The following is a 17058-nucleotide window of genomic DNA, read 5'->3' on the forward strand; positions in this document are numbered from 1 at the left end:
TCTTGTGAAAGAGAGGTGTTCGTTTTATTAAAGATTTTACATTGAGTGAACCTAAGTTAACAAATTCGAATTATTGAAGGTATCTTTCATAAATGCCACAGTTACTACTTATGATAATCAAACATTCAAATCAAACTTTTCCTATGTATGTACATACATAAAGAATCATTAAATAAAGTACGCATTAAGTATGCGAGATATAGGTAGGTTGATGTACGCTCACAATGGGACCTTTTTTCAAGCTACACCGGGATTGACTAACGAATTATATCAAAAAATCAAGCCAAAAATTAGGAATCACATGGCGCTTATCGTTCCGCCGAATGGTCCCTCTGAAAGAAAATTATTAGGGGTCAAAGTTCGCACGAGCGCCTTGGTTTTCGCCCCGTGGAGGAAAAAGCAAGGGAAAATTTGCTCAAAAATTGAACTTAACCGCCAATATTTTTCTTCAAAGGGGCCATTCAACGGAAAGATAAGTGTCACGTGACTCCTAATTTTTGGCTTGATTTTTTGACATACCTCCTTAGTCGATCCCGGTGTAGCTTGAAAAAAGGTTCCATTGTCAGTGTTATGTAATGTTATGTATATGTTTTTGTAACTTCTTTTCGAGCAAGTAAAGTAATCAGAAAAGTTGAGACAATGTAGTGTACTTTTTCACATTTCGTAGATCCATACCTCGAATATAAGTACATCCAAATGGCAGTATATTTATTTAAATATGTCAATAATATTTATAGCACATAGAAGAGCAAATTCATGCATAGAACGCCTACAAGCGACTACTCACCATTACGCCCAAGTGAAATTACTTGTTTCATACATTTAGATCCAAACAATTTAAGTATCCACCTTCAAACTTAAATGCAAATGCATCCTGTCATAATTCACCCCCGAATCGACACATTCTCGACCACATCCTCCCGTGTACGCGGTAGAATTGCCACACGTACTCTGAAGAGATCCAACAATTTCTCCTTGAGGAGAGGGTCGACCACCCACATGGCGAGCATGGGTCCGAATGCGATGTACACGTAATATAAGACAAATCCTCCTCTGATCAAAATGTCTCGCAGATACATTGCAGTCGATGGTTCCTCATAATGATCCAGCCAAATTGGGTCCACCAACATCCGATCGAAGGTAAGCAGCAGCCCCATCGGTACCCAAATGAAGATGAGCACAATGCAATAATTGCAAAAGTACCGAACTCGTCGCAATTTCTCGTCCATCATGTTGTGTCCGATTTCGGAGACCTTAAACAGAGAATATGCAGATATGTAAGTTTCATTAACTTAGAAACAGTTAAAATGACATGATAAGTTATTAAATAGGAGTGGACCACCTCTAATAATTTTGATGAACACAAACCTCAGCGTCTTTACCTGTTGTAATTTGATCTTCAACAACTTATCGCAATACTCGAGCAATACTGAAATAAATATGAGGATCTTTTATTAGAAAATTTGTTAGAAAATTAATCTTAGCAAAAAATATTGGCTGGGTTACACAAAATTCGCGATTGTACTTATATTTTCTACAGTCCAAATTCATGTGTCTATCTTATGCATATTTTTATATTTTATTATCATTTCATAAAGCAAATTTCACCATAAGCAAATACGTGAATGAAATAATGAATTTATGCCTGATGATGATCCGCTGTAAGCGATCGAAAGCTCGCAATAATCAATAAAATCAAGTCAAAATGTCCTCAAATAGTACCGTCCAAACCAATTTAAATAAGCAAATACGTTAATGTATCCCCTTACCGACCAAGGTATGACAAGGAGCAACACCCAGGAACAAAAATCCCCTCATAAATTCCGCCAATGTCAGCAAAATGTTCCCTCGAATTGGTACCTGTCCTCCCAATTAATAATTAATACACAACCATACATATTTATTAATCAATTTTAAATGCATCGAATTAATGTAACTATACAAGTGTCCGACCTCTGCACAGTGCTCAATCACATATTCATCATACTCGGTCTGGGTGAAGTATGTCAAAAAAACCTCGTAGCTTGCCCAAGATACATATATAAATACAAAGTATGTAATTCCAATTTGTGAACGTTGAGTGGACTCAAAAGACTGGGTTTTTATTTTCAATTTCAGCACAGCAAAGCTCCAATCCAATACACATTATTATTCAAAGGGGGAAAACCTTTCCGTAGTTCCGTGGTAACGGCACGAAACCACTTTCAGTTCTTAAACCAACCCATGTGCTTAAGTAAATAGGTATGAAATTCATACATAGTGGCGTTATTGAACTACAAAAGTAAAATATTTCAAAACATCTCAATGTTTTCTAACGTATTTTGTATTTACATGTTGATGTTATTAGAAAAGCACCCTTATCAGGTAGTATTTGCAGTGTATTGATGAAAGTAGGTGGAAATGTGTATAGGTGTAAGATGTCCAAATTGACAAAATTCGTAATGCTATTTGTTGTTAAAATTTCGAAAAATATAACACTAAATTACATATTTCTAATTAATTCTAATGCAAATTGTATCCAATAATTAGCCAGAAGTGAATATTGCAACGAATTCCGTTATATTAGTGCGTATAAATAAAAGGTTTTTGCACTTGGGGGGCTGCTTGGTGATCAATTTTTGATGTTAATACAATACCCATTTTCGCTCAGAAAAGAACTTAACCATACCGAAATACATAAAATTGAACAATGTCTATAATTATTTTTAAGACAAAGCACTTCCTCTAGTTATAACCTGGCATATGACCCATTGTTTGCTCGACCCTGTGTTGCATGCGTCAGATGCATTTCCACAGCTGAAGAATTCAAACGCTTGCAATGAAGGGAAGTCACACCCTTGCCAAAAGGGTTATCTTAATCCTTCTCGTGGCAGGATTTTTCCAAAGGGGATCTACAACTTCGCATGAGGATACTAAGGTCGTCCCTAAGGGTAGGTCAAAAAAGCATAATTTGCATATTAAAAAAATATAAAAATCTCGGCAGGATGTGTGAATAAGACAGGATGCATAAAATCTGAAAATGTGCACATACTTATGTCCATACATATGTATGTATTTACGTCACTAAATATGTACATATGTCCCTTGTGGGGGTGTTCACGACGACTTTGCAGCACAATTTTTGTGTAACTTAGAAAAGATTTCAATCAATTTTTAAACTTCTTCTTAGATTTTGACACATTTACGAACTTTGTATTAGCAATGATAACTCGTCGTGATTGCCCACAGCGCGCTGCAGCGTACTTACAGGCATGCAATTACTGGATACAGAATTTTCTTAGATTATGGCACTCCTTCAGTATAAAATTTTCAATAATACTTATCAATACTCTTTTATTTTAGAAATTATCAGCACATGCACATTTAGGAAATAAATGCATAAATTATTGTTTTTAGCTTCAGAGGAAGACGCTTCATGCAGTAGTAGCGAGGAGACAGATAAAATAACGAGTGAATCAAATGAAGAAAATACAGAGGAGGACTTTGTTGATTCTTCTGAAGAACGACGGCCCAAACGGAGACGTAAATTCTATGACGTTTCAGAATCATCCTCAGTCAGTAAAAGTTCTAGTTACGAAGACCCGAAATTTAGGCGACCACGACGGGGACGGAAGGATGACCGGAAAACGGAAGTCAACGTGAATGTCAAAGTCTCTGCTCCAGAGCATCATTATCATCATTATCATGACAGGAGAAAGAGGCCGCGCTATGGTGGGGGTTGGGGGGCTGGTGGCAAAAGACGTAAGGATGGCGGTGGTAAAAGAAGGACAGATGCTGATCGAAAGCGTAAAAATCGTGGTGGAAATAAGCACCACAAAGGAGGAAATGGAGTTGGAAGGGCGTTTGGCCCCAGAAAGGATGATAAAGGAAAAAATGGGACAACAGTTCCCGATGTACCGATAAACGAAAAAGCACCGGAAGTACTGACAAATGAAAAAGCACCGGAAGTACCGACAAATGAAAAAGCACCGGAAGTACCGACAAATGAAAAAGCACCGGAAGTGCCAACCAACGAAAAAGCACCGGAAGTGCCGATAAATGAAAAAGCACCGGAAGTGCCGACAAATGAAAAAGCGCCAGATGCATCAATCACCGAAAAAGCACCCGAAATGCCGATCACCGAAAAAGCACCGGAAGCACCAATCACCGAGAAACCACCTGATGCTTCAAACCCTAACCCTACCACCCCTTCATCCACCGGAAATGTCACTCCTCCTCCTCCCACAGACAACCAAGCCGTCACGCCTCCGTCCGACTATGACGGAGGAAATTCGACCCTTGACTATCCCGACTTTGGTGACAACAGTACCGTCGACTATCCCAATTACGACCCCAACGCGACAGAAGACCCCACGATGGCTAACAGCACCATGCCACCAGATTACTACGTTGACGACGGAAATGATGGGAACGGAACTTCCAACTCAACCGGCGGAGGGGGAAAGAAACGTAAAGGGAAGCGATGGTGGCGCTGGTGGCGTAGATACCGTTGGAAAAGTGGCAAAGGAAAGAAAAAGGGGTTTAAATTCGGCGGCGGGAAATTTAAAAACCAAGGAAAAGGAGGCTGGAAGCACAATAATGGGAACGGGGTCAGCGTCGGACATAAGGTTGCAGAGGGCGCAAACAAAGGTAATAAAGGTCCGGAGTCTCCACCGGGGAAGCGTAATTTCTTTAAAGACGCCAAATATGCGGCGAAGGAGTCCGCAGCGATTGGACGGGCAATGATGATGGGTCCACCAAAGATAGGTTTGTGATACTTCTTTAAATATTTTAGTTTTTTTTATTTCTTGCAACCTATGTATGTAAATAATGCTAAACTTTTATCCAGGAATGCCATTTGGTCATTTTGGGGGAGGTAAGAAGGGAAAAGGATAAAGACGCGGAGTCCATAAGTTGACGAATCAGAATTAGTATCTGGATCAAAAATAATGCAATGTAAACCATGATAATTAAAATTTAACAAATACATATGTGGTATATTTAAATAAATGAATTTTCCAAAATTTAATTTATTGATCAACTCAAAACTAAATATAGCTTAATATCCATTCATAAATACCTAATTCAATCTGAGACCAAGAATGTATCCGCCGAATACATATTATGCAACAAAATACGTAATCATTTCCTAATGCAATTATACTGTAAATTGTTTAATTCCATATGCACAATGGATCATTTTAAATAATTCATTCATACCTAAAAATTTTATTAACTGAATGGCGTTGTGTACCAAAGAGCCAAATACAACGCCAATTTGATCGGCAAAATATAAATTCATACGAATCCATAATTTTAATTTCAATAAGTAAACAAGTATGTACATATGTGCTCAGTGGTTTCAACATAAAAAGCAGATACCTAAAACATAAACTTTGGCATAATATATGTACTTCAAACAAATCCCTAAATGTGCTACACTTAATTAATAATCTCAAGAAATTTTAAGAATTAAATTAATGAAGTATGCTTGTAACTCTCATCAAAAAACTTTCCGGCTGGAGAAGTTATCAACCTTGAGCGTACAGGAACTTATCAATATGACGAATACTTTGTCAACACTATTTTCGATCTCTATATCTCTCCAAATACACATTGTCATTGGACTTGACCTTGGGACGAGTATCGAACCTGTGAGTGAGTACTTCTTATGTATATACTTCTGAACAAATTGTACCAAATTTCCTGTATCCACATTTCCAGTTGGAAGATTTGACCCACAATCAACAAATTCCGGCATTAAGAAAGATAATTAAAACAAGTAATGGCAGCGACTTGCTACTCGAACCTCAAAATGCTTTAAATGTGGACCATCTTTCGGGTATAATTAAAAACCGAGGTAATTCCACAGTCAGTGAAAAACTTTTTTCTGTATATTTTAAACGAATTTCGAAAATTCAGTTTTTCATGAAATATTAATAAATTCTCCTTCTTTTTTATAGATGTTTCCAACTTGAAGCTCCTTCAATCTCTACGTCCTCCTAAAACTGAGCCCTATTTATCCACAACTTCCAAATCTACTTCTAAGGATTACTCCGACAGCAGTGAGGAATTGGTGACGACGACAAGAAAACCAGCCCCAAGAAAATCAAGCAAAACAAATCAAATCATAAGAAACGATTATAAAATACATCCTGAAAAGAAAAGGGAAAATGAGACAAGTTCTCAAACGAAGGGCAAGCATAGTAACACAAACGTCCCTACGAGAACTACGATGAAAAGAACGACTGCATCGTCATTAAATGTTTCACATCATCAAGTAGGAAGAATGATACTCAGGCACGAACCTACAAATGAACCTGCATATACCAAAAAAGTCTATGGAACCACCCCCCGTCCAAGTAATGGTGTTACCCAGAGTTTAAACTATACTCTGTCACCACAAGGATATTTTACATCAACCACACCAGGCAGCACCAAAGGGTCACAATTGTTACGTCCCAATGCATCAATAATGCGAGATTCTGGCACAGAAAAATTGTCAGAATTGCGTAAAGCGTCAACACTCAGGATTGAATCCTCGCCAATTTATGAGACTGCATGGCCATTGATACTAAAATTGAAGCCTACATCAATTCCAGCAGTTGTTACCTCCTCGACGCCGCAAATTGTGACATTTGTGACCCACTCAACGCCGAAAAGCGTTACCAACTCAGGATCACAAATTATCACTCCGTCAATCCCACAAGTTGGTACTTTAATTTCGACAACAGAAATGATAAACAATAGTGAATTTGAAATACGCCAACCATCCGAATCCTTTAACCCTTCTCAATTCGAAACTGCGTCTACAATTCCAATCGTGCCTTCCACTTACCCCCCAGCGAGTAAACCTCCTACATCGTGGCGTACATCCCCTATATTTTATCTTGTGACTGCCAACCTTCTTTCTCAACTACAGTTTCCACTGTCAAACCTTATACGTCAATTTATTCACCGGCTGAAAATTACACAAATCCAGTGACATTCGCTGGAAATTTGGAATCTAAATTTACTCCGCCTCCACCAACTCCACCTCCAAATAATATCCCAATTATCACCATGAATCCAACTGTAAAATACAACGGGAGAACATGGCAAAGGACGGGAGTAGCTTTAAATGATACGAGTCGTGTGAACCCTTACATCATAAATTTAAGTGATAAGAGGCCGGTAGAAATTCCGTTAATTTCTACGACAATAGCGAACATTAACAAGTCTCATTCACATTCAGGACTTCGGTGCCACAACAAACGGAAGAGCAAGTTTCACTATAATTTTCCCCTGTCAACTCCTAAATGTCGTAATTGCAGAAAAATATATAATCCAAGATACCATAACAAGCAAAAGCAGAGATCAAAACATCGAAGAGGTCGGCGTCATCAAGAACGACGTCATGTATGGAAGAAACGCTTTTTATACTTATCACATCCAAATGCAAATCTGGGCAGAATTAGGACCGATGTAAAAGTTTCTGTTAAAAATTATTGATTCTAAAATTAAAACGCAATCAAAACTGATGCGTGAATTATACGGGATATTTATATAAAAAAGTAGAATAAATATTCTGAAGCAGGGATCTTATGTATAAAAAAACTATGCTATGAACAAGTGAGTATAAAATAGGATAATATTTATTAATATGTATTGTTAAATTTCTAACCGATCTCAAAGTCACTGAATTTCATAGTTTATGGCAAATCATTCTACATAGTGCACCCACAGGTAATCAATACTTCTTCCTTCTTAAATTACTCTCAGAACACAAAAAGCAAAACATTAACAAATAGTAATACTTAAGTCAGTGATAAATGTATCTACATTACAAAAACTTTCACGCACGAAGGATTTAGTCAGTAATTTAGACATACACATATATTTTACTTACCTAAAAATATCATGGAAATTCATATTTATAAATTAGTATACTATCTGTAACAGTCTCTGGATAAACTACATACATGTGTAACTAACTAACTAAATACGAATAGGAACAGTGCTTTCGTCTACCCACGTATTGCCGGTAAGGTGGTGAATTTAGTAAAATTATTTATTTTCGAAGTATACAAACAAACGATGTCCTATATTTACTACTTATGAATAGGCGTAACGATTTGGTTTATCTGTCAACTTGATACTTTTGCAGAATATACACAGTTCCTCACATAAATTTCCTCAACACATTAATCCAAAATTGAAGCTTTAGTCGCAACTTCCTCCTATGGCATATTTTCAGTCGTTACTTCCTCTTCTGCGACTGGAAGTTCACCAACTGGCCCCTCTTGCCCCCCAGTTTCCACTGCGGCTTCCGACACCTCACCTGCATAACCGGGTTCTTCAGTGGCGACATAACCACTTTCCGTTGTGACATATTCACTATCGCCACTTGCACCCGTGGTAACGCCCTCCCCTCCTCCTATCCCGTTACTCCTGCACCCACGTAAGAGGCACACGACCGATCCAAATGCCCCTTTCGCAATTGTGTACACCTTCGTCGCTGCGCCATTAACTTTATTTAGAATATTGTTCCAAAAGTCAATCTTTCCGCCTTGAGCGTTATGAAAACTTGGGACGTCTTGTCCGTCTGTGGATTAACAGCGTTATCAGATTTACGCAAAAATTAATTCTACGTACATACAGTTCGGGCTCGCCATTTTGAGCATGTTAAACTCATCATCATAAGAAAACGCGAATTTCTCATGGAACTAGATTTACCTAGATAACTTAATGTGTCCATAATAGTAATATTTTTTTAGAAAATGACGTACCCTGGCCCTGTCCTGGAGGGAAGACGTCTTCCACAGAACTTATTTGTTCGACGGATTTCTCTTCGTCTGATGCAAGAGAATCGCCCCTCGTATCACTTCCATCGTCCTTCCCCTCAGCTTCGCCACTCACTTGCTTACTTTGCCCACCTGACGTGAAAATGTCAAAATTTTGGTCAGCAAAATTCACGAGTATGGCATTTTCAAAATTTTTAAAAATTATTTTTGAATTACCTTCACTGCTATCCAGCACATTCCCACTTATAGGTCTGGAATGCTGTTCTGACTCATTGGGCGCATCTACTGCAGAACGTGATCGCCTATATTCAGGTCTCCGGTAAAGCCAAGACGATCTCCCGTCCACTAATTTTTAACAAGATAAGATCTTTCACTTCGGCAGGGTTTTTAAATAAATTCAAATCATGCCACGACCTACCTGACCCCATAACACCCAAAGCTGCTAATAGCATTGCAATTAGAAAGCACTTTCTGCTTGAAATGACCCACATTATTAATCTATGAAAGTAACAAATGCTAACGTATAAACTTTCCCCTGCAAAACAAAGGACTGTGTATGTAAATATGTCAAGTGTTGGCTATCATTCAATATTTAGAGAACAAATCGATGCGATTGCCCTTTAAATGTAATTTACCACATGACAAACAACGTTTAAATTCAGGGTTCTAGTTCCGCATTGGGTTTTCAATCAATTAACAATTGTCAAGTTTGGATCAATTGAGGTCGAGCAATTTTAAATGAATCGAGAGGTAAATAAATACTAAATATATGTATAACCAAAATGCATTTTTAAACAGGTAGACAATGTGTATGGAGAAAGTGGTGTCGATTTTAGCGTTACAATCATAATGTACATATGTATGCTAAAAAATACCCTTGAAATTTTCAAAATCATAATTTTGCAAGTTGAGAATAAATTGCAATTTATATTTTGCAATGCCTTAAAGTAATCTTGAAAATGCACTCAACAGTGGGTTAGTCATGGATTGGAAATAAATTGTCTCGTTGTTCGAAACACTTGCTATGATTGATAAATACTTTTACTTTTCGAATTTTTTCTGAACTCATACAAATGCATTTTCAAAATATCTAAATAGGTCGAAACTGTATATTTCACATCAATTTAATAACTACAAAACACAGAATCCAAAAATCTGTTTATGCAACAAATATATAAGTACAAAAAAATTTACGTTATAAATGAAACATATCTCATCTTCGTTTGGATATTTACCTCGCCATGAAACTGATTCTTTTCTGGTTTTAATTTAACAAATTTGTATCGTAAAGACCCCAACCTCGCTTTCAAATCATCAATATCGTTTTCCATCATGATTTTCAAATCCAAAAATTCATCTACTCGAGGCGTATGAGTGAGCATATTTTCATACTGCCATATTTTGATAAACCCTTCTGTCACGTAAGAACTACTATTTTTCATAATTTCATCTTGGTCATTTAACTTTTGTCTGTCCTTTACAAAATCATCCCACGGTTTTCTAGCACGTTTTCCATCCTCAGACGCTGTCAGGGCTTCGTAAAAGGTGGGATCTTGCGTTTTTATATTGTCTAAAAATACGCGATCGTCAATATCGCTTTCGTCCACGAGTAAAATTTCCCCACCGCCTTGTTCCTGCTTCATCTCGAGAACTGTGTTGTACTCCGAGAGATAGAAGAGGTTCATGTCTTCTCTGGTTTTAAATCCGTTCGTGTAAAATATTAGCAAGTCGCGCAAATTAATTAAATCTCGGAGTAAAAGGTCAGTATTTTCATTCGGATTGGACACGTGGTTGTATTGGTGGTCGATTAGATATAAAGCAGAGTTCCACGTGGTAACATCAATTCCTTCGGATCGGAGCGAATCTATGGCTTCAGTATTTTGAAGAATCTGGACAAAATCGTACAGTGCTTCTTCTAACTCGTCGGTTTGGTTGCGTTGGGCGACTATAAATCCGGAAAGCTGAAAGTGTACATTTAAAATGTCATGATTTTTTTACTTTCACAATATATAAGGTGGAATTAGTTTTACTTTGTGAGACCAAATTTCAAATTTTGTAGGAAATTTTAAAATTGGATTGATATATTTTGACTAATAGAATGGACAAGAATTATTTTATTTTTCTCATTACCACAGATTCTAGACCTTCTAATTCCTCCTGCACTTCATCCAGTTGGGCGAATGATGTTGCAATGAAATTTTCTGGTCCGCCTGGTATCTTGTCATGCATTTTTTCATACTGTTGTAATTGTGCTCGCAAACTGCTCAGCCGATCCTGAATTGGGGTAAGCCCCGATTTGATAAATATCCTGAACGGATCGTTTTCATAAGCCATTTGTAGCTAAAAATATAAATTGTAAAATATTTAAAGCGTTAATTGTCATGCTTTTTTTTGTCACAATAACTTACAATTATAATTTCTGTCACCAGAGCGTCCACCACTTTAAATTGGGACTCAAAAATGTGGCTCGCCTTAATTTTATATGGTCCTTGTTCTTCATTAGTACTTGCAAAATGTGTTACAAAATGTCCACCCAACAATAAAATTACAATGAGGAAGGCGCCGACAAGGGCGAATTCACAACTTGTGGGTTTTTTGCCAATTTTTCCTTGGTTCCTACCCTCCCTTAATATCTGTTTTCTCTTAAAATTTTTATTTCTTTGCATTGCAAATTAGTGTTCAATTATTCAGCGTCTATTTACTTAAATCTGTAAAAATGTAAGTGTTGATACATAATAGTGATTAAATTTTAAATTTGTACTGAATTTTCTGAATTCTATGTAAAAGTTCATCACTAATTCTCAGCTGTGGTGAATGTTGAATGTTTTAATAGGATTTTAGGAAGGAGGAAAGAGAAAGCACGGATATGAGAGAAAGAATTTGTACGTGTGGCCAGTATTGATCTTTTCGAATCAGTTGCTTGGGTGAAAGCAACAAGTACATATTGATTTTTTGTAGATTCAGCTATGCAGAACTTGACGGGTACTGTTATGAACAGAAATTTCATGAATGCTTACTTAAATAAATCATATATAGCGCATATGATGTAAATACCGAAGTTAAATTAAAGATTATAACTTGAAACGGGTATACATATTTCACACGCTTTGTTAATAACGTCACATCTAAATAAATACTTTAGTGGCTTTGTTTATTTTATGTATCTTTACGATTTGTGGAATTAATCCCCTCATTGACAATTAATTGCTGATAAACCAACCGAGCGAATAATAATGATGACTCGTAATTACAAGTAGCATCATCTGAATTTCATACTAAATTGCATACTAAATATTTACATATATTGCATTACATAATAATCTCATTGAATGCTTAATTGACGGATTTGTTCAAATCTATATATCCACTTCATTTAGATTATACATAATCTTCACTTTTTTAAGTATTTCTGGGTATTCTTTATCTTTCACGATCCATCACTTGATTAATTACTGTCCACTTCAAAGACAATTGAATTCCTAAACATAAAGCACATATGCAAGTATATACGTCAACCCTGTGACATATACAGCATGTATGCATTTTATTGATGTTTGGTAAAAACGCCCAGTTTGAAATTCATCTCCCTGTCAGCGTCTTCTCCCTTCTTTTCAGATAATAATGTCGCTACCGGATGGGATACGAATTACAACCACAAATTTCACAGAAACGCTTCCCTGGTCAGAATATCTTGTTATTGGAACAGTTATCTTGTCCTCGTTAAGCATCGGAGTTTATTATGGCTGTTTTGTTCCTGGGAATACAAAAAATGACCAATTTCTCATGGCCGGGAGGTCCATGTCCATTTTACCGGTGACGCTGTCTTTAGTGTGCAGGTCTGACCAATTCAATTATTTAAGATTTGTGTTCTGATTTTAATTTTAAGCTCGTGTTTCTCAATGAACAGCTTCGTCTCAGCCGTGACCCTGTTGGGAAATCCTGTCGAAGTTTACTATTACGGCCAACAATGGACATTCCTTTGTTTTATTCCGATGGGGATCACAATCTGGTATTTGTACCTCCCAGTATTCCATGAGTTGAAATTAACGTCAGCCTATCAGGCAAGCTTTAAAAAATTGTCAATGAAAATTTCGAACAAGAATTTACGATTGACCATACTTTTAGTATTTCGAATGGAGATTCAGCCGAACAGTGAGGACAATGTGTTCAATATTTGCAATCGTACATTTGGTCAGTTAATATGTATTTAAGTATTTCCCATACTTTTTCCAAAAGTTTTACCATTGTTGACAGACTACATTTCATAATTCGCTAGATGACATACATGCCGATAACAACTTTGGGTCCTTCCTTGGCGCTTGGACAGGGTAAAAAATCATGGAAAACAATCCTAATGATTTTCAATTTTTTTTAGTTTTCTTGAAATATATAGTGGCTGGATTGGACTACAGAATTTCTGCAGCTACGATTTTCGTCGTGTGTGTAGCTTATTCGTCAATGGTACAAACATAAAAATTCATTAAACTGGATTTTAAAATAGTCTATGTGCTAAATTACATGTAAATTAATTTACCAAGGGGGGGCTCAAAGCTGTACTTTGGACTGATTCACTCCAAGCCATCGTAATGATCGTCTCTCTTGTAGCTCTTGGTATTTGTGGTATAATTGAAGTTGGTGGTTTCTCGCTAGCATGGGAACGAAATGTGGACACTGGGCGACAATTTAATAATAGGTGCAAATTTAATCCATTTCCCTAATTTTCAAATTTGCACATCACATGTAATATCTTTCCCAGCCTGGACCCAGACCCACGCAGAAGACATACCGTATGGACCTCTCTCATCGGTGGGTACTTACTCTGGATGCCATTCTTTGCTGCCACACAGGCACAAATTCAGCGCTATAATTCTGTCGCCACGCTTCGACAAGCACGAATGTTGGTACACATGTAAAATACTAGATTTTATGACACAAATTTTAATTTTTTCAACTACAGGTGCTTGCTCTTTAACACCGTCGGCATGATGGGCTTCTATTTACTCTGTGCACTCTTAGGCATGCTGATATTTGCACAGTTTTACAATTGTGACCCAGTACATGCGAAGGTGGATACTATGCAAATTAATTACAAATTCATGTCTAATTCATTAATTGACTGGCTGCATTTGTTTTCCTAATAAGCTCGTCACTTCACCAGATCAATTATTACCATTATTTGTCATTGACGTGTTAAGAGGATACCCGACTTTGCCGGGGTTACTCATCGCTGGCATCACTTCGGGTAGCATGAGGTAAATACTCAAATATGTCGTCACAAACTTTTAATTTGCTACATTTTAAGCAATTAATTTCTTTGTACAGTACTGTCTCCAGTGCTCTCAACTCTTTGTCTGCCCTCATCACGGAGGATTTTGTAAAACGATATTGGCCAGGAAAAAGTGACATCGTGTTGGGAAACATGTCCAAAATTATTTCTGTTGCCACCGGACTCATCGCATTTCTTCTCGTGTTTGTTATGAAAACTGTTAACGAAACTATTCAGATTGCACCGGTATGGGAATCATCGTATTTGGCATATTAATTTAAATTACTAATTTGTGTATATGAATCTAATATGCACGTCATTGCTTAATAGTTTACCACGTTAATTACTGGAAGTTTATTGGGCCCAATTTTGGGAGTTTTCACGCTAGGAATGTTTTCACCTTGGGCAAACAATTTGGTAAGTTTTATTAAATGTAGTAAAATTAATTTTGTTGCTAATCGTCGCTTAAAATTTTGAGTAGGGCGTCCTATGTGGCATGATAATTTCGATAGCAATCTCAGGATTTGTCGGACTCGGAAATATTCTCGCTGGGAGGAAAAATCTTTTACCGAATATGAGACTACCGCTGACGATAAGAGGATGCCCTTGTGCAAATATGACCGGATTTGAAGCAGCTTGTGAAGATTTGGTGGATGAGGATGATCAAGATCGACTCGATCTGCCAGACACGAGTGGATGGAAAAATTTAGAATATTCTGGCTGGGTTAAAATATGGTCGGCGTCATACAGTAAGTACCAACACATGCGTTTATACGTTTGAAAAAATTTGCACAGCATTGAATTGCATTCAAGAAACATTGCTAAAGTTCGAGTCAAGATTAGAAATTTTAAACTTTGCAAAGGTCTCAACTTTCACATATTAAATATTTCCATTGATATAATTTTCACTTTCATCGTTTCTTTCGCACAGTGTGGCAACCTGGAATTGGCATCGTCTCAACTCTCATATTTGGAATTTTGTTTAGCTCTCTAGTCAGCGCTTTGTTTCCTCAAAGGTATCCTAAAGTTAAGTCCAATCTCTTAAGCAGGCCCTTCGTCAGACTTTGGAATAAAATGTTTGGGGTAAAATGTATGCAACAATTTATAGATTATGGAGAGCATAGCGATAATAATAATAACGCTGATACAAAATTCTGAAAATACAAGAAGTTTTTTACACTTCAAGCCAAGTTGAGATTTATTTATTTATGTAATCATTTTACACAAATGAGGACACTTTCATTTAAACTATAATGCACACTTCTTTTACAAATTCATAATATTTTAATACTCGTACGTTTGTTTGCTATACAACCCTCGATGTCATCACTCTTATTACTAATAGCATTGGAATGATGACGTCGACATTGAATTACTTCCAAAATATACATGTGTACTACAAAATTAATATACTAGAAAAATTACCCATTCAATTTGTTTTCAATTTATTCTAAAGTGCCTTTTATACATGCACACGCTTTACGCCAATTAGAAGTAGCTGCTTCTCTCAGAGCATCGGTTTTATACACAAAATAATAAATGCTGTCGGTTGTGGTTACTGCTTGGAACAGAATGCTTCCAACGCCGCTATTTTCAATTCTTGGATGTGTTCCGGATTTTTCAGAGTCGAGGATCGTTTCGACATGCGAGTTGTTTCTCTCATTGTCGTCCTTTAATTGAACTCTGACAGTGTACTTGTTGACATGACGGCCTTTTCTAGGAGAGTTCTTTGATGGGGAGGGAGATCGCTCCTTGAAAAAAAAGTTGAGGGTAACATCACCCTTAAATTCGTTTATTGGAGGTCCTTTCCCGTGAGTGACAACTGTGCATCCGACTTTGCAGGCGTATGTTGGCTCCATACTAGAGATCTGCAAAAAGTAGAGTTTGTTGTCATACATGTGAGTGATCAGAAAAATAATACAAAACATCTTAAGTACATTTAAATAGAAAGCAAAAAAACACCGTTTGAAAGAACTCACCAAAGTAAAAACGAGGAAATAACGGAGGAGAGGCGAAAATTGATGAAAGTTTAAAACTTCAGTTTTAATAGCACGTTTGATATTAAAAATTAACTTGCTTTTCTGTCTAGAACGGTGGATGGAATGAATGTGAAAAAAGCTAGGATTTTTTTTTGTATTGTCAACACTGTGACCAGCAAAGAGTATGCTACCAGTGAGAAGAGTTTTGATAAGCCAATTGGTGTAGTTACTCTTATTTTGTACATAATAAGTTCATAAACAACTTTTATCTTACCTTTTTGTCTTTGTACTCATCATTTTCTTCACCTTTCTCAAGTTTTAAGGTGTCCGATGATGAAACAGGCTCCATTATTAGCTGATTTGAATATCTTTCTTGGGAATGAATTATTCTCGTTAGTTGCTGACTATGCAATGACCCTCAGCCTTTCACTTCATCGTGTATACATATGTACATATTTGTACCATTTTTGATGCATTTCATCTAACTCGCATTTCTATTTTTATAAAAAGGTTGGAAATGCTGTACGTATGTACGTAGTTCTCTTAAAATAGGGCCCGTTAGGTTGTGCTTATTTTCAATTTTCTTAACAGCAAGGCATCTAGCCGTGCCTTGGTATATAGGTAGTTTTGACTTAGTTTCAGAATTAAGCATACTTATCTATTTGATGACCAAAAGTGCAAAACATGGAGACCATTTATATATGCGCCAGGACAGAAATATTGCATAGTCTAAATCCGGCATATGACAAAGAAAATACTATTATTTTTCATTGTATGTATTATTGTAAAAAGTCTTAATAAAATCAAATTAAAATGTACAACCGAACTATACCTTCACCTATACGATTTCTTGTATAATGATTAAACTTGCAACTCTCAAATATCATCTAAGACTTATCATCTAAGACTCAAATATCATCACGGCTACAATTATATTTACAATGCTTATCATATAAATACATACTTATTTTATAGCTCTGTAAAACGCCAGATGCTAAAGCAACAAATTGCTATCCACTTTTTGCACCATCAAAAAATTCAGTAAATAATA

At 36.6% G+C, this 17058-nt stretch overlaps 5 protein-coding genes across 5 annotated transcripts; 2 read left to right on the top strand and 3 right to left on the bottom strand.

Moving 5' to 3' along the window:
- The first annotated feature begins 3615 nt into the window (after positions 1–3615).
- LOC118438273 (oleosin-B6-like) lies at positions 3616–4942 on the top strand. The gene is made up of 3 exons (XM_035858208.1): positions 3616–3638; positions 3692–4746; positions 4829–4942. Exons 1-3 carry the CDS (start codon positions 3616–3618, stop codon positions 4873–4875), a joined length of 1125 nt encoding a protein of 374 aa, XP_035714101.1. The 3' UTR covers positions 4876–4942.
- A 2653-nt stretch (positions 4943–7595) lies between these two features.
- On the bottom strand, positions 7596–9253 carry LOC118438274. The gene is made up of 4 exons (XM_035858209.1): positions 9181–9253; positions 8979–9107; positions 8748–8894; positions 7596–8563 (listed from the first exon to the last, which is right to left on the bottom strand). The coding sequence occupies exons 1-4, from the start codon at positions 9251–9253 to the stop codon at positions 8199–8201; spliced, it is 714 nt and encodes a 237-aa protein (XP_035714102.1). The 3' UTR covers positions 7596–8198.
- Positions 9254–9812: 559 nt separating this feature from the next.
- On the bottom strand, positions 9813–11632 carry LOC118438340. Its single transcript, XM_035858323.1, has 3 exons — positions 11171–11632; positions 10893–11102; positions 9813–10723 (listed from the first exon to the last, which is right to left on the bottom strand). The coding sequence occupies exons 1-3, from the start codon at positions 11426–11428 to the stop codon at positions 9953–9955; spliced, it is 1239 nt and encodes a 412-aa protein (XP_035714216.1). The 5' UTR covers positions 11429–11632; the 3' UTR covers positions 9813–9952.
- Positions 11633–12345: 713 nt separating this feature from the next.
- LOC110857802 (sodium-coupled monocarboxylate transporter 1) lies at positions 12346–15207 on the top strand. Its single transcript, XM_035858210.1, has 13 exons — positions 12346–12598; positions 12670–12823; positions 12888–12953; positions 13039–13090; positions 13156–13223; positions 13301–13455; positions 13519–13659; positions 13720–13828; positions 13905–14014; positions 14085–14274; positions 14359–14445; positions 14510–14777; positions 14960–15207. Exons 1-13 carry the CDS (start codon positions 12384–12386, stop codon positions 15184–15186), a joined length of 1842 nt encoding a protein of 613 aa, XP_035714103.1. The 5' UTR covers positions 12346–12383; the 3' UTR covers positions 15187–15207.
- Positions 15184–16682, bottom strand: LOC118438343. The gene is made up of 2 exons (XM_035858329.1): positions 16282–16682; positions 15184–15896 (listed from the first exon to the last, which is right to left on the bottom strand). The coding sequence occupies exons 1-2, from the start codon at positions 16354–16356 to the stop codon at positions 15474–15476; spliced, it is 498 nt and encodes a 165-aa protein (XP_035714222.1). The 5' UTR covers positions 16357–16682; the 3' UTR covers positions 15184–15473.
- Positions 16683–17058: the final 376 nt, after the last annotated feature.

The sequence above is a fragment of the Folsomia candida genome, unplaced genomic scaffold (assembly GCF_002217175.1).
Source record: "Folsomia candida strain VU population unplaced genomic scaffold, ASM221717v1 Fcan01_Sc019, whole genome shotgun sequence".
In the NCBI taxonomy this organism is placed as follows: domain Eukaryota; kingdom Metazoa; phylum Arthropoda; class Collembola; order Entomobryomorpha; family Isotomidae; genus Folsomia; species Folsomia candida.

Bases quoted from the DNA above. Each gene is read 5' to 3' on its own strand.
- LOC118438273 (XM_035858208.1), top strand. From the start codon at position 3,616: ATGACCGGAAAACGGAAGTCAAC. The intron at 3,639-3,691 runs GTGAATGTCAAA...TTATCATGACAG, and splicing joins ACCGGAAAACGGAAGTCAAC to GAGAAAGAGGCCGCGCTATG. The intron at 4,747-4,828 runs GTTTGTGATACT...ACTTTTATCCAG, and splicing joins GATGGGTCCACCAAAGATAG to GAATGCCATTTGGTCATTTT.
- LOC118438274 (XM_035858209.1), bottom strand. From the start codon at position 9,253: ATGTGGGTCATTTCAAGCAGAAAGTGCTTTCTAATTGCAATGCTATTA. The intron at 8,895-8,978 runs GTAATTCAAAAA...TTTTCACGTCAG, and splicing joins TGTGCTGGATAGCAGTGAAG to GTGGGCAAAGTAAGCAAGTG. The intron at 8,564-8,747 runs GTACGTCATTTT...GTTAATCCACAG, and splicing joins CCCTCCAGGACAGGGCCAGG to ACGGACAAGACGTCCCAAGT.
- LOC118438340 (XM_035858323.1), bottom strand. From the start codon at position 11,428: ATGCAAAGAAATAAAAATTTTAAGAGAAAACAGATATTAAGGGAGGGT. The intron at 11,103-11,170 runs GTAAGTTATTGT...TTATATTTTTAG, and splicing joins TGGTGACAGAAATTATAATT to CTACAAATGGCTTATGAAAA. The intron at 10,724-10,892 runs GTAATGAGAAAA...GTACACTTTCAG, and splicing joins TAGAAGGTCTAGAATCTGTG to CTTTCCGGATTTATAGTCGC.
- LOC110857802 (XM_035858210.1), top strand. From the start codon at position 12,384: ATGTCGCTACCGGATGGGATACGAATTACAACCACAAATTTCACAGAA. The intron at 13,091-13,155 runs GTAAAAAATCAT...TGAAATATATAG, and splicing joins TTCCTTGGCGCTTGGACAGG to TGGCTGGATTGGACTACAGA. The intron at 13,456-13,518 runs GTGCAAATTTAA...TATCTTTCCCAG, and splicing joins GGGCGACAATTTAATAATAG to CCTGGACCCAGACCCACGCA.
- LOC118438343 (XM_035858329.1), bottom strand. From the start codon at position 16,356: ATGGAGCCTGTTTCATCATCGGACACCTTAAAACTTGAGAAAGGTGAA. The intron at 15,897-16,281 runs GTAAGATAAAAG...TACTTTTTGCAG, and splicing joins ATGAGTACAAAGACAAAAAG to ATCTCTAGTATGGAGCCAAC.